At 38.4% G+C, this 14,385-nt stretch overlaps 2 protein-coding genes across 4 annotated transcripts in view; both read left to right on the top strand.

The window, feature by feature from the left end:
- Window positions 1–3,704: 3,704 nt before the first annotated feature.
- On the top strand, window positions 3,705–8,922 carry LOC131322642 (vesicle-associated protein 4-1-like). Of its 2 annotated transcripts, XR_009198909.1 has the most exons (8): window positions 3,705–4,212; window positions 4,309–4,379; window positions 5,359–5,440; window positions 5,871–6,016; window positions 6,904–6,981; window positions 7,090–7,209; window positions 7,321–7,443; window positions 8,474–8,922. XR_009198909.1 is itself a non-coding variant. In XM_058354038.1 (7 exons), exons 1-7 carry the CDS (start codon window positions 3,951–3,953, stop codon window positions 7,378–7,380), a joined length of 819 nt encoding a protein of 272 aa, XP_058210021.1. In that variant the 5' UTR covers window positions 3,705–3,950; the 3' UTR covers window positions 7,381–7,724. The 2 variants fall into 2 exon arrangements, 1 of the variants encoding a protein (XP_058210021.1); XM_058354038.1 differs by lacking the exon at window positions 8,474–8,922 and having other exon boundaries at window positions 7,321–7,724.
- A 552-nt stretch (window positions 8,923–9,474) lies between these two features.
- LOC131323295 (uncharacterized) overlaps window positions 9,475–14,385 on the top strand; it is a 31,118-nt gene continuing 26,207 nt past the window's right edge. The window contains exons 1-2 of one of the 2 annotated variants that reach the window (XM_058355008.1): window positions 9,475–10,359; window positions 10,674–10,955. In XM_058355008.1, coding sequence (XP_058210991.1) covers window positions 10,222–10,359; window positions 10,674–10,865 — 330 coding nt within the window. In that variant the 5' untranslated portion in view covers window positions 9,475–10,221 and the 3' untranslated portion in view covers window positions 10,866–10,955. Of the gene's footprint in view, window positions 10,360–10,673; window positions 10,956–14,385 lie in introns of those variants that run through there. The other variant, XM_058355009.1, reaches the window with a different exon arrangement.

Below are 14,385 nucleotides of genomic sequence, written 5' to 3' on the forward strand. Positions count from 1 at the left end.
GTCGAATCCAATTGTTTAAAAATCTTATATACTTTTGTCGGGTTTGATTTGTAAAAGACCCCTCGATTTTTCAAATTTTGAATGTGGTGTGCGACTGTGAGATTGAAATCCAGTAAAATGTGTTTAGATAAAGAAGTGAAATCTCGTTTGACATGTAAAAAAAAGAAAGAAAGAAAAACAAGTGAAATCTCTTGTTGGAAAGATAATAGTAATTGGGAGTAAGTGAGAGGACGTTGTAAATGACGGCGGAAATAGTTAAAAATAAATTGCCTGATAAACAAATGAATAAAAATACATGGAATGATTTTTATGTTCTCTTTTTTATATATGCACTCCTTTTTGTTTATCTCGTGAATTTACCACATTATATATCTTTCCATTAATTTGTATGTTCACACATCAAAAGATAATGTAGTACTCACCAGATTGATATTCGCGCTCTTTTTTTTTATGCAGGCGCTTCGCTTTGTTTATGAAGTTACTAGTAACTTCACGTTGAAAGTGGAACATTTGCATCAAAAAAGAGAGAGCAAATATCAATTTCCTATTTACCATTGATAAGGTCTAAAAATAGGAGTGCAAAACAATCCCCGAAAGCAAGACCCTTTTTCATCTTAGTGGGCCAATTTCATATTTTTACAAACTAAGAAGAGTAATTTATGTATCGTTTCAATTTCATCGGATGCCTCCGGAAGGACAAGAAGAGTAATTTCTAAATTGTGGTCTAATGTGTAGTTTTACAAAGGCGCGCCGCCACCCAATTCAAAAAAACACATTTATTAATAAACCAAACCAACCAAGCAATTGAAGTTTGAGTTCTTTCTTTTTTTTGAACGGAACAGAAGTTTGAGTTTGTATTTCCCTTTCTAAAATCTCGTTTGAGATAAATTTGCAACCTGAACAACTCAACCTTCAATATTTTGTGGAATTCGTTAAGTACTTTTCAAACTAATCTTCAAGGGATTAACCATTCGACTTGATTAATTTTTTTTTGGGATAATGCATAGTGTCCCGGGTCAATTTGCGCATACCTTGGACTAATCCCTACATGGCTACATTCCCTCCCACAACCATTTTATACGCTTATGCATGGGGATGAGGTGGCTCTAAAATCATAGGTCAATACCACTCAGCCAACCTTTCCAGACATTAGGATGGAACAAACACCAAAATTCTAAGCCAAAGACCGGTCAGAGTCCGTTCCGGTTTATTAGAAAATGAACTTTTAAAAAAAGAAGGCAATTTCAAGTTCAAAAATCATATGTTTACGTAAATAATTTTTTTATCAATGTGGATCTTGTTTGATAAATTTCATTGAGATCTTTTAAACGATGAAAAAAATTAAAAAATTATTTTTCATTTTTATTATATTTAAGCTTAAAATTAATTTTTTTTTAAAAAAAAAAATTTAAAAAGAAAGCGAAGTGACACCTCAGCCAACCTCTCCGAGTTGACTTGATCAAAATATTTGGAGCTACATTTAAAAATTTGTCAGGTTTTCCAACGAACAATTTTTTAGAATTTATATCAGGTCTACTCTACTCATTTAATGCCGGTACCTAATTGATTCCTAATCCAACTACCCCAACAAATCCAGCCGACAACTGTAAATGCCGCGTACACATATCCAGCAGCACCTAATCCTAATCCTTTCCGTTCCGTTAATCTCCTGTCAATTGCCACCCTATCGCAATCCACTTGCCACCCCGTGTATCAACTACCATCAACTTGTCACGCGCTGCATCGTGTCCGTCACTAATTCGACATGCGTAGATGTTTGTTTTAATTTTTTTTTTTCATTTAGATTAAGTTGATTTTCAACAGGCCCACTAGATTTTTTTTAAAAAAATATTAAAAGGCTTGGATTTTTCGTGCAGAATCTGAAATGGGCCCCGCAAGACTGTTGGTGCAGAATCGGTAGCCACCCAATCAGTGGCAGCAGATTTCTCATTTTTCCGGAGCCTAAAGAGAAATAAAAATCGAGTCCTTTAACGAGTTTTTTACGAACACAACATAAGAAAATAATTTTTTTTACAAATTTTTTGTTGGACTACCATGAGAGCACTAAAATAAAATAAGAGGGCCCCTAAATGTATAATTTTTTCGGGGAGTTGGGCTGACGCACCGTGACTCTTGATCCTTATCGGCTCTTCTAATGCCACAATCTATGGTGTCTAATTCTAAGTCACATAATTCGCATACTCGTGCGCCGCACGAGAGGGGACACGAGTATGAGCGTGAAATCGTTCACGAGAGTGAGATAGTGCAAAGATTGAAAACGAGAACGGATGACGTTGATTGCGTGACTATGGTATAATTGTCATTGGCTAAATTCACGACGTTGTGGGCCCATAGTTTTGCATTCTGTTAAGTCAATGCATTAAAAGCTCGTACTTCGAACCGTTGGAGTGGATGAAGTTTCGAACACTCCTTTACTCCCACGAGGTTGAAAAAAGAGTGGGAGATAAAACTACAGTATGATAAAAACCTTGGAATTTTCTCCTCAATGACAAGTTTAAATCTTAGGTTTTGAACTTTTGTCACTAAAGCACTTCCCTTTGAGTGAATCACAATTTGCACCCTTCGTCCATCTCAATCTTAGTTAGCTTAGGCCATCTCCAATCGTCATGTTATAAATGTGTTGTGATATGACTCAAAAGTATACAAAAAAATGAGACCCAAATAAGTGTGTTATTTAACAAAAAAAATTATACTATTAAGTTAGTGAATGAGAGAGAGGGGGAGTTCCAAAGTTGTTAAAGTGTAGCTAAAAGTACAAATATATACGCATATACATATCATGTATATAGCTCTTTCTACACCACTTTCATCTCTTTTTCTCTCTCTTACTTTTATTTTTCTTTTCTCTAACTCCCTATTTTTCCCGATACAAAAAACGTTTCCACAACTCTTCATAGTTAACTCCATAGATAATCTCAAATCCAAGTTAACATCACACTAATTATACTATTGGAACCCAAAAACCTAAAACTTTGTCACTAACTGGCCAATTTCAGATAATTCTTTACACCAACTTCAACTATTGGAGATCACCGTAGGTAGAAGAAGGGTTTTTTATTTCACACTCATGACACCCTCCTACTCGCATTAAGGGATGATAGTCATGTGAAGAGGGGTTGTGACACTTGTCACCCAGGTTACCAAAATATATATTTTACGTTAATAAATTATCGATACATTATCAACTTGTTTTGTTCTGTGAATGATGAAAGAATAGCATGTACTTTCATTTAAACCCATAAGATAGTCGAAGCAAGACTTTGTTCTTTTTAACAAAACCAATAAAGCCCAGAATAAAGCTCGACTATGCACTACACGTTTCTCTTCACATGTTTCGAAATGACATGCAACAATAGTACTATTAGGTTCACCCAAATAACGTCTCTTATTTATTTAAATCCTGACTCGAGCAGCAGCGGAGGCTATGAAAACATTAGGGCAACTTACTCAAAAGTGGACATACTCAGAGAGCATCAGCATTAGCACCATATTTTTTTTATTCTACTTTGATATGAGGATTATCACCAATTTAAAAGTGGAGAATTTGGTAGAATAGTAATACTACACCTTTTAGGAGTAATTTCTTTAACGAGGTAGTAAAACCTTGGGGGGTCCTTTTCGCAATTTCCACAAAATCTAATTCGCGGATATAATAACGAAAGTCAAATTGTTCTAATCATCTTCTCAAGTCCGTCCTCCGTGTCTGTGCCGTCTCCATCATTACACAAGCACAGTGCACAGAGAGAGAGAGAGAGGAGAGAGAGTATATATAGGAGAGAGAAAGGTCCCAACACTGAACAGGCCTTCCAAACCTCCTGACCTAGACGGGATTACAATCAATTCCGTCCACCGGCGGCGTTCACACTAACATCAGACTTCACGGCCTAACCCGCCGCCGGCGACCTGACGCGTCTGATTCCTGCGGATCCATGGCGATCGCGGACCGCCGCAAGCCCCTGCCCTCGGAAGCTCAGCCTTGGAAGCTCTGCCCGTTCTGGCAATCAAGAACGGCGTCGTCTTCCTCAACTTCTTCTACTCAGAACCTTCATAACTCTCAGAGCTCCACCCACCAAAACGGCGCCGTCCCACCGAACCCTCGGCCTTCGAGCAAGGTCTCTTCGGTGGCGAGATCGATCCTTCCGACCAGGCGTCGACTCCGCCTCGATCCGTCTAACAATCTCTACTTTCCCTGTACGCCTTCGATTAGCTCCTAACTGTTTGATTTGTTTATACAAGTTTTTTGTTTTTTTGATTAACTAATGGATTTGGTTTTGTTGTAATTTGTAGATGAGCCGGGGAAGCAGGTGAGAAGTGCTGTTAGGATTAAGAACACTAGCAGGTCTCACGTGGCTTTCAAGGTATTGATGCTTACTTTGACGTTTTTAATTTGTTTAGATATTTTGTATCCAATGGCAACGATTAGGGACTGCAAGTAGCTCCTGAGCATAGATTTAGGTGTAGAGTTTTTTGGGATTTTTGAGTTTTGTTTTTGCTCAAATTATTTCCGAATTTGTTAGTTTTGTATCAAACTTTTGAGAATTATTAGTTTGTCGGACGAATAAAAAAAGTAAAAAATTATGACTTTTATCCAAAAATTTTAAGAAATATCCAAGATAGAACCCAAAAAAGCCGATGATTTTTTTTTTACTTTTCCGATTTCTCTTGTCGAAACGTATCAATAATCCAAAAGTTTGGGTGCAAAACTAAGAAACGCATAGTTTTTTTAAATAAGGACAAAATGCTCAAAAAGTCTAAAAAGCTAAGTGTCAGCATTCACACCTGTATCGGCCGATTCCTGACACATATCAGTATTTTACCTATTTTTGGCCTGCTTCACAGCTGCTACTGGACGTTGAGATCACTACAGCCCCTAGTGCTCCGGTGCCAAAAATAATTTTTCAAAAATCACGGTGCTACACCCTATTCCTGCTACATATCATCCATACTCCCGCCACCGTTACACTGCTACCATTAGCGATATGTGGTCCCCTGCCGCTGTTTAACTCCTTGATCTCGAGTGTGACTGAAATTTTTTGTTCAACTTTAAAAAAAAAATCTTTTATCAGAGATGTGGGGATTGTTCAAATGTGACATGCACCAGTTCTCATTACTAAGATGATTATTATGGAGCTTGTTCTGCCTTATTAATCATGCATGAATCCCTTATTGCAGTCATGTTCTGTGATATACTATTGATGTGTTTGGTGTTATGGAAGTCACAGTGTCAATATTAGTCTAGCGAGGCCGCAGATGTTTAATACGCTGTTTAGCTTTGTCTAACTTTGACGATGAAGCTATATAATTGAAATGTTAACTAATTTCTTTGTCATGTTGTAGTTTCAAACTACTGCACCAAAGAGCTGTTACATGCGACCACCTGGAGGTATCCTGGCTCCCAGAGAAAGCATTATTGCAACCGGTAACCATCCCTTGTTTTGTTGTCTTTCAGTTTGGGATTATGAATTGTTATTTGTGTTAGTATTCGTGGATTGCCTTGGTATTGAAGTTATATTTTTGTAGGGTGTTTTGCTTTCAATTTCTATTACTACTTAAAGTCCAATGTGGTACAAAACATACATCAGATGCGATTTCTGGAAAGAATCATATTGTGCTGAAAGATAGACTACATGTAAAATACAAAACTTTAATCAATAGCATGACCAGGACAGACAAGTGTTAAACTAAGTAGTCATTCAACGGTAAAACTGAAATGTGGAAACTAGTCTTACTTCACCAAACTTCTTATGATTAAGCGAAGTTTTGTTGTACTTTTTCAAATTTCCTAATGTATTTCGAAGTGGCATTTTTTGATATCCAAATTAATAGTTTTGTTTTGAATTTAATTGCAGTGTTCAAGTTCGTGGAGCCTCCAGAGAAAGAGAACAATGAGAAACAACCAGATCAGAAGAGCAAGGAAATAGATCAGAAGAGCAAGGTCAAGTTCAAAATCATGAGTTTGAAAGTGAAAGAAGGGATGGATTACATACCTGAATTGGTGAGTCATAAATGTAATGCACCTATATCTGATGAACTGGAATGAAAATCCAGTGACAGAGATAAAAATTCTACTTATCTACGAAATGATAACAGCTCTAGTTCATGATATCTGATTGTGGCTGTTCCTATCAGGTGTTTGGTTGAAAGACAATGAACATACTAATAGTATTAAATAAAAAAACAATGCTAGTTTATTATCTAAAAATGATTGTACGGAGTGATTTCAAAGGATGGGAGTCTAGTAGAGTGGCTTTCTTACGGTGGAAAACTGTGGGGATTATCAGATGATTTTTTGTATACCTGTTCTCTGGTTGAGAAATATGTTTTGCTTCCCTTTGGTTTGGAGTTTGGGCAACTATCTTAGGACAAAATGTTTTGTGAATTTTATAGTCTAAGCGTTAAGGATTCATTGATAATGGATTATTGGTTTATTTTGGTGTATGGAGGTCTTCCAGAATCATTTGGTTGTTTGTCCTTAGTTACAATGTAGTGAGTAGTGGTGGCCCACTAACGAGAATCATAAGAATGCCACTGCATGTATTCCACTGCAAAAATAGAACTAATTCCTCCAAATTTTGTGGACGTGTGTAGCTCTTTTTCCTTTTCTAGTTTTCACTTTTGGACAAATGAAAGTTTTTGTCCAAATGGATGTGAAGGCACAGCCTGCTAAGTAGTTGCCATCAAAATAGTTTCGTGGAATGAGAATGTGAACTCTATAACTGTTGGTTCTCTCTCTCTCTCTCTCTCTCTCTCTCTCTCTCTCTCTCTCTCTCTCTTTTATTTATTTATTTATTTATGGTTTAGTGGTATTGCTAGTAATTCCTACTTTGGTAAGTTTGCATACCTGTGCTGAATCAGTATTTACTCTCTACTCATTTCGTACAGTTTGAGGAGCAGAAGGATCAAGTGGCAGTAGAGCGAGTTCTTCGTGTTGTATTTTTGGATGTGGAACGTTCTAGCCCTGTAAGTTCAAACCCCAAAGAGTTTTATAGTTCATATTTTGTGCTTGTTTTCTTGTGGATCTGTGTTGACTAATTTCCATTTAACTGCATTGTGGTTATTTATACTAAGGCATTGGAAAAACTGAAGCGTCAGTTGGCTGAAGCCGAGGCTGAATTAGAGACACGCAAGAAACCCCCAGCAGACACAGGTCCCCGAGTAGTCGGTGAAGGTCTTGTTATAGATGAATGGGTAAGCATGTCAGGTCAATCTTTATAGAAGTGATTAATGTTCAAAAAAATTCTCTGCTTTCTTCCCTCTAAATATATCCTTTACCTTTTTGCATATTTATTTTGTGTGTAGAAAGAGCGCAGGGAGAAGTACCTTGCTCGGCAACAGGTGGAGGCCATAGATTCAATGTGAAATCTTCTTTGCCGTTCAAAAAAAGAAGAAAAGATTCAGTGTGAAGTGCAGTTTGCTTTCCTAGTAAGTGCTCCTTTTATCAAGACACACATGTTACAACCCCCTTGTATCTCATTCCTTCTGAAGGTTGGAGGGGTTGGTGTTCATCCAAAGCTTAACCTAGAGTACAATAATGTTACTTTAGGTCATCGCTCCTGCTGTAAATGTATGCTGACAAGGTGCCATGTTTGTGCTATTCTTTCCGGCAGTGTATATAATGGAGGTTTGACTATGAAAAATATGTGCTTGAATATTTCTTGTGAATATATTTTCTGTAATACAAACATTTATTTTTGTTGGCGTAAGTGAAGAATTGTCATTTCGAACTGTCATCTGTTATCTTGGATTGAAAAAGGTCCCCGATAGGAGCGGAGAATTTATACTTACTCTTTAAGTGTGGCTGTAGGATTTTTCTGATCAGCCGCTGCTTAGATTTCCTGATTCGTTTTGAACTCTCTTTCATCATTAGGAAAAGTGAATAGTTCATCTCAGATTCCTATTCCTTGTGTCTAGATAGGGAAACTTAAGTTTCTTGGATTTATATGTTAGAAGAGGGCAAAAAAGGGAGTTCTATTTTGACTTGGGGGAGATAAGGATTACACTTGAGCAAAAAGGAGATAAGACATCATGGTAGTGGAATGGGAGCATTGTGTAACAGAGGTTCATGCACTCTGCATTTTATACTCAACTGAATACGACATCTGATCATGAAAGAGGCCCCACTTTTCTCTCTCTCTCTCTCTGCTAGAGGATTTCGAATTGTTCCCGGTTTTCGCCAGTGGTTTTGTCGTAAAAACCACCTTCATCCTGTCTCATATCTGTTACACCCTCTCCTTTAAGTTCTATATAAGCATACCACCTTCATCTTGTCTCATATCCCTTACACCCTCTCCTTTAAGTTCTATATAAGCATATTATTCCTCAACCTACAAGGTGTGCGAATAGCTCTAGTTGAGAAGATGAAGCAGGTCAATAAGGCATGCATTCTTGTTACCTTAGGAGCTGCCTTTGGACTCGAAGCTCACATGATTGTGTCCAAATCGCTTGCTTTCAGGCAGAACTGGTCTACGTTTGGATCATCAAGGACTCAAGCAATAGTTCTTCCCGGTGCCTTTGATGCATCAAAGGAAACTGATGGAAAACCTAGTTCTTACAAGCAAGCAGCTGCAGAAGAACCAATTCGGATTGTAGCCTATTTGAGTTGCTGGGGACCTTACTGACGTACGTTTTGCTTTGTTATATATGAAGACTGTAGATATGAAGAATCTACTCTCCCTTCTCTCTCTAGATTCATTCTGTACTGATGGATGCCGGCAATGAACATATGTAGTTTTGATGTTTCAGAAGCTGTAAAAACCTAGAGTTGATTTTGTTTCTTGAGAAGTTGGTTTTGTTTGTTCAATTATTTAAGAGGTGTAAATGATACTGTTTTGGTAGATAATTTGTTTGTGTGACTCTGCATGTCAGTCTACAGGACAATTGAATTATGTTTTCACAGTTTCATTTTTTGCTTGGCGATTTGACTTCATACAATTGGGAAGTTCTTAATGCCAGGGAAGTTCTTAATGCTCCTTGGCATACACATTATGGACTGTTAGTGGAGTGATGAGCTGACCTTGGGAATTGAGAGAGAGAGAGAGAGAGAGAGAGAGTAATGGAATAGGATTTCTTCACTCGAAATACATCAAAATGTTGAGTTAAAACTTACAAGAGAGAAACTTATCCGCGGAGGTTGCATGAAACCTGTTCACGGAGCAGGGCAATCACAACTGTCCATTCGCGCAATCAATGGTTGAGATTCATTTCAATTTTGACCGCTCACAATTAATTGTTACCGGTCACAATTGGTTTTCAATCCAGATCGTCTAAAAACACCTTGGACGCGCGCGATTGGGTTATGTAAATCTTTCTTTACAGTAAGCACCGTAAAGAAGTTTTTTTGAGTTAAAACCCATCAAAAAGTGACATTATTGATGTAAGTCACCAAGAAACACATGATTCCTTGAGAAAAGTTAACTACAAAGTCTACATGGGTACAAGTACAAATAAGGTACAATGCAGCAATTTAATCCTATCAACTAGAATTAATACATCCAAACCACACATCAATATTGAAAGTTCTAGCACCTTTTATTGCTCTGCTATTTCTAATTTCCTCTACCTATAATTTAAATGGAAATAGACCAATATAACAAATATAACCATGCCATACCTTTTTTTTTTTTTTTTTTTTTTATCGGCGAAAATCACTATGGTTTGAAAAGTTAGAATTAACACCTTGGAATATGAGTCTAATTCCTGACCTCATTTCTCTGGCCACTTTAGACACTCTTGATGCCGTCAGGGCATTTGGCAAAAACCGTGCCATCTTACCGACCAACACATTGCAACAATCCAATACATAGAGCACAACATACCTAACACGCGTCAAACAAAAACTAGGACGAGAAAATTCTCAAGAGTGCAACCAGCCAGCGTCTTGTCCTCACCATACTCCTCCCCCCGCGCCTCCATGTGCCGCCCGCTCTACCACAGCCATGGCAAGCTCTGACCCCACTTGACTCGTCCGTATTAGATCAGACCATTTTGGCTCCACTTGAATCCGGTTCTGCAACCAGTTATGACCACAAAAATGAGATCCACACTAGTTCTCCCCCAACCATGTATATAAACCCATTTACCCATATGCCTCCTACCATAGCCACTTGACCGTAGCCTATCTTGTTAGCCAAAGTAACCGTCTCTTCAACTCCCGTATCCAAAAGTCTCTCTCTCTCTCTCTCTCTCACATAGCAAGTGACCATGCTTGAAGGGAAGGCAGTGATAGGGGAGAGTGATATGCTTCAAACAATGCAACAAGACGCGCTTGATTTGGCGGCAAAAGCGCTGGACTTCTATGATGTCACTGAGCCCACAGAGATTGCCCGCTTCATAAAGAAGGTACGATTGTATACCCAAAAAACAGTGCTTTATACTTCATATAGAACCACAGTTTTATTACAGAATTTGATACAAAAATTATATAATTTTCATTAGAGTCTTTCTAATTTCAAGTAAAAAGCACTATCATAAGTGACGGTAAATTGGGTTCATCGGCATGATACAGGTTTCTCACATAAATACCCGCGAATGATAATATGTGTGGGAGAGGCTGGAGAGATTAGTCCGGTTCATCGGGACACTCTTCATTGCAAAAAAGATTATATCTGTACTAACTTCCTCTGCATTGATCTGGTTTTTGGTGTTTGGTGCAGGAATTCGATGGGATATACGGGCCGGGGTGGCAGTGCATCGTAGGGACAGATTTTGGTTCGTTCGTGACTCACTGTTACGGATGTTTCATTCACTTCTGCATTGGAAACCTTGCTATTTTGCTCTTTAGGGGCTCAGCAGGCCCAGAAGCTGAGGCTACCCAATTTTCTACCTTGGAGGCTGTCAAAGCATGAACTTTGTGTCCATTTTCCTTCTGTTGGTTTTCTGCTCTAGACTTGGAAATTAATGAGAAAATCTCCAGTGGCAAAGTCTCTTAACTGTCACCTCATATTTTGCACACTTGTTCATTTGCTTGTTTCATCTGCTCGGATACGATTTATCTTCTCTGGTGAACATTTTACTTTTGTCCTGTGAGTCAGTGAGGAGGAGAACCATGGTGACCAAATTGTGACTGAATTATCACCAAATCCATTACAATCTTCAAAACTTCAAATTCACTTCAACAGGGAAATGCTGTCCATAAGAAACTCGGCGATTGATCGAGCCAGTAACCAAGCACATGAAGCAGATTCAGTGGATGGTCAGTGACCCAGATTGGGAAATCTTGTAGGGCGGAGACAGGGGTTATAGTGCGGCACATGGGCCGTCGGGATCCCCGGGTCCGAACCCGTTCAGTCACAAACTCAGAGACAACATCCCCATCACAATTATTAGACAAAACATAGCCGATGGCGGTCTTTTTCATGTAAGCCACCCATGGAACATATGGTCATCGATCAAGCAAAATACATATCTGGGTAATCTTTCAGGAACACCACTTTTTCCCCTTTTCTCTTTCCTTTTTTCTTTTATGCCGATAAGTCAAGTGACTAGAGAAACTGAGCAAGAAATCTTGGAACTGGAGTTTTAAAATGGTCAAATCTTTTGATGTACAAATAATATTGGATCCATGCTTGGGTTAGAAATTAGATTGGACAAGCTTTTTAACGGTTTAAACCACGCGCGAATCGGAGTTCCAAAGTGTCCGGGACAAACCCGCAAAGTTTGACCTGTTAAGCTGCTATACTGCGCCCCAGGCGCATGTTGATGCTCCCTAGGCGCACTCCTTTGCACCCCGGGCGCATTCTTAAAATTTTACGACAAGCGAAATTCGCTGGCTTGACACGGATACACCCGAAATCTAATTTGCACGTGGTTTGGACCGTTGAAAAGCTCGTTAAATCTATTTTTTAACCGAATTAGTTTTGATCCAAAATCATTCGTACATCAAAAGAAATGACCATTTCACCCTTAGTGGGTTGAAAACAAATTATTTTGGTAAAACGCTCGTATCCCCTTCATGTTAAATCGTATCAAGATTAATTGTATATTGACAAATAGGATTTCAAATACTAAAGTATAATGAAAATGAACAATGAAAAGTTCTATTTATGAAAAGTTGGTTGAAAGCAGATCGATCCAAAAGATCATTGAAGCCACTAAAACTAAAGCTCATTTGCGGGTTTTCTACACATTCTTAAGTTCCATTCGGCAATCACAAGCACAGTTCTAGCTCGTAGGGCTTTTTATATACACAACCCATGTAACATGTGGTCATCAATCAGGCAAAATACACATCCACGTAATCTTTCACGACCAGCACCAAGTTCCCCTTTTCTCTGTCCTTTTTTCTTTTATGCCGATAAGTTAAGGGACTGGAGAAACAGAGTAAGAAATCTTGGAACTGGGGTTCTAAACACACTTGGCCAACTTGTGCTATGCACACATTGGCACTACTAAATCTTATTTATAGGTCTTACCGGAGAAAAAAGGAAGAAACTAATAGGCTTAACATGGATAACTAAAGTTCGTGCAAACTTTGCCACGAAGATTACTAATGCTAAAATGCGACACAAGATTTAGGTAGTCGATGGCGAGGTCACAACTTCATTTTCTTGTTTGCAATCGCACACCATTAACATGCCGCTCCCGGAACTCCTAATATGGTGTATACCTTATTGGTTCGGAAGATTTTGTAACGGTCTCCTTTCTACCCACTTTTCATGAACTAAAGCTAAACATTTTTATGGTTGCATCCTAATATCTTGTAGTACTTTGAAAACCCTATTTATCAATATATAATAGGTCTTGATCTGATTTAAAATGAGGGAGTTGCGAGCATTTTATTGAAATAAATTATTTTTTGACCCAATGAGGGTAAAATGGTCAATTTATTTTATTATGTATAAATCATTTTCGGTCCAAAGTACTTGGTTAGAAAGTAGATTGGACAAGCTTTTTAACGGTTCAAACCATGTGCAAATCGGATTTCTGAAGTGTCTGGGACAAATGCGCAAAGTTGGATCTTTTTAGCAGCTTTTGTGCGCCCAGGCGCAATTTGATGCCACCCAGGCTCCTTCCATTGCGCCCTGGGCGTATCCTTAAAATTTTCCGACAAGCAAACTTTTGCGGCCTTGGCATGGACACACCCGAAATCCGAATTGAGTGTGGTTTGGACCATTGAAAACCTCGTTAAATCTACATTCCAATTGAAGTAGTTTTGATAAAAAAATCATTTGTACATCAAAAGAAATTACCATTTTACACTTAGTGGGTCAAAATTTTGTTTTTTGGAAAAGGCTCGTATCCCCCTCATTTTAAATTGGATCTAAACTAATTGTATATTGACAAATAGGATTTTCAAAGTACTAAAAGACGATGAAAACCAACAACGAAATTAGTGAAGTTTCATTTATGAAAATTTGGTTGAAAGCAAACCGGTTCAAAGATCATTGGAGGCACTAAGGCAATTTTCAGGGTTTCTACACATTCTAAGTTCCATTCGGCAATAACATTCATAATTCTAGGAGGTCATAGGGCTTTTTATATACGCCACCCATTTAATTTTTTGCGGCCAGAAGTAATTCTTCGCAGTTAGGAGTAATTCTCTGCGGCATTACTTTGCCGCAGAGAATTACTCCTGGCCGCAAAGAATTACTCTTAGCCGCAAAGAATCATTCTTGGCCGCGAGGAATTACACTTGGCCGCATGAAATTACTCTTGGCCGTGAATACTTACATTACTTGCGGCCAAGAGTAATTCTTCGCGTTGAAGTGTAATTCTTAGCGGCCAAGAGTAATTTTCCGCGGCCAAATATAATTCCTCGCGGTCAAGAGTAATTCTTTGCGGTCATGAGTAATTCTTTACGTCCAAGTGTAATACCTCGCGGCCAGAAATAATTCTCTACGGCCAAGGGTAATTTCTCGTGGCCAAGGGTAATTCCTTGCATTCTAATATCTTGTACTAGTACTTTGAAAACCCTATTTATCAATACATAATAGGTCTTGATCTGATTTAAAATGAGGGAGTTGCGGGCGTTTTACTGAAATGAACTATTTTTTGACCCACTGAAGGTAAAATGGTCAAATATTTTTATGTATAAATCATTTTTGGTTCAAACTACTTGATTTAGAAAGTAGATTGGACAAGCTTTTTAACGGTTTAAACCACGCCCAAATCGAATTTTTTGAGTGTCCGTGACACACATGCAAAGTTGGACCTTTTCTGCAGCTTCTGTTTGCCCAGGCACATTTTGATGCTCCCTAGGCACACTCTATTGCGCCCCGGGCGCATCCTTAAAATTTTATGACAAAGCGAAATTTTGCGGACTTCCAAAATCTGATTTGCACGGGGTGTGGACCGTTGAAAAGTTTGTAAAATCTACTTTCTAACTGCCCCGTTGAAAAGTTTGTAAAATTTACTTTCTAACTGAAG

This window comes from Rhododendron vialii, chromosome 4a (genome assembly GCF_030253575.1).
Source record: "Rhododendron vialii isolate Sample 1 chromosome 4a, ASM3025357v1".
Taxonomy (NCBI): Eukaryota; Viridiplantae; Streptophyta; class Magnoliopsida; order Ericales; family Ericaceae; genus Rhododendron; species Rhododendron vialii.

Excerpts from the sequence above, each read along its gene's own strand:
- LOC131322642 (XM_058354038.1), top strand. The coding sequence starts at position 3,951 with ATGGCGATCGCGGACCGCCGCAAGCCCCTGCCCTCGGAAGCTCAGCCT. Across the intron at positions 4,380-5,358 it reads GGTCTCACGTGGCTTTCAAG|TTTCAAACTACTGCACCAAA; the intron begins GTATTGATGCTT and ends GTCATGTTGTAG. Across the intron at positions 6,982-7,089 it reads ATGTGGAACGTTCTAGCCCT|GCATTGGAAAAACTGAAGCG; the intron begins GTAAGTTCAAAC and ends ATTTATACTAAG.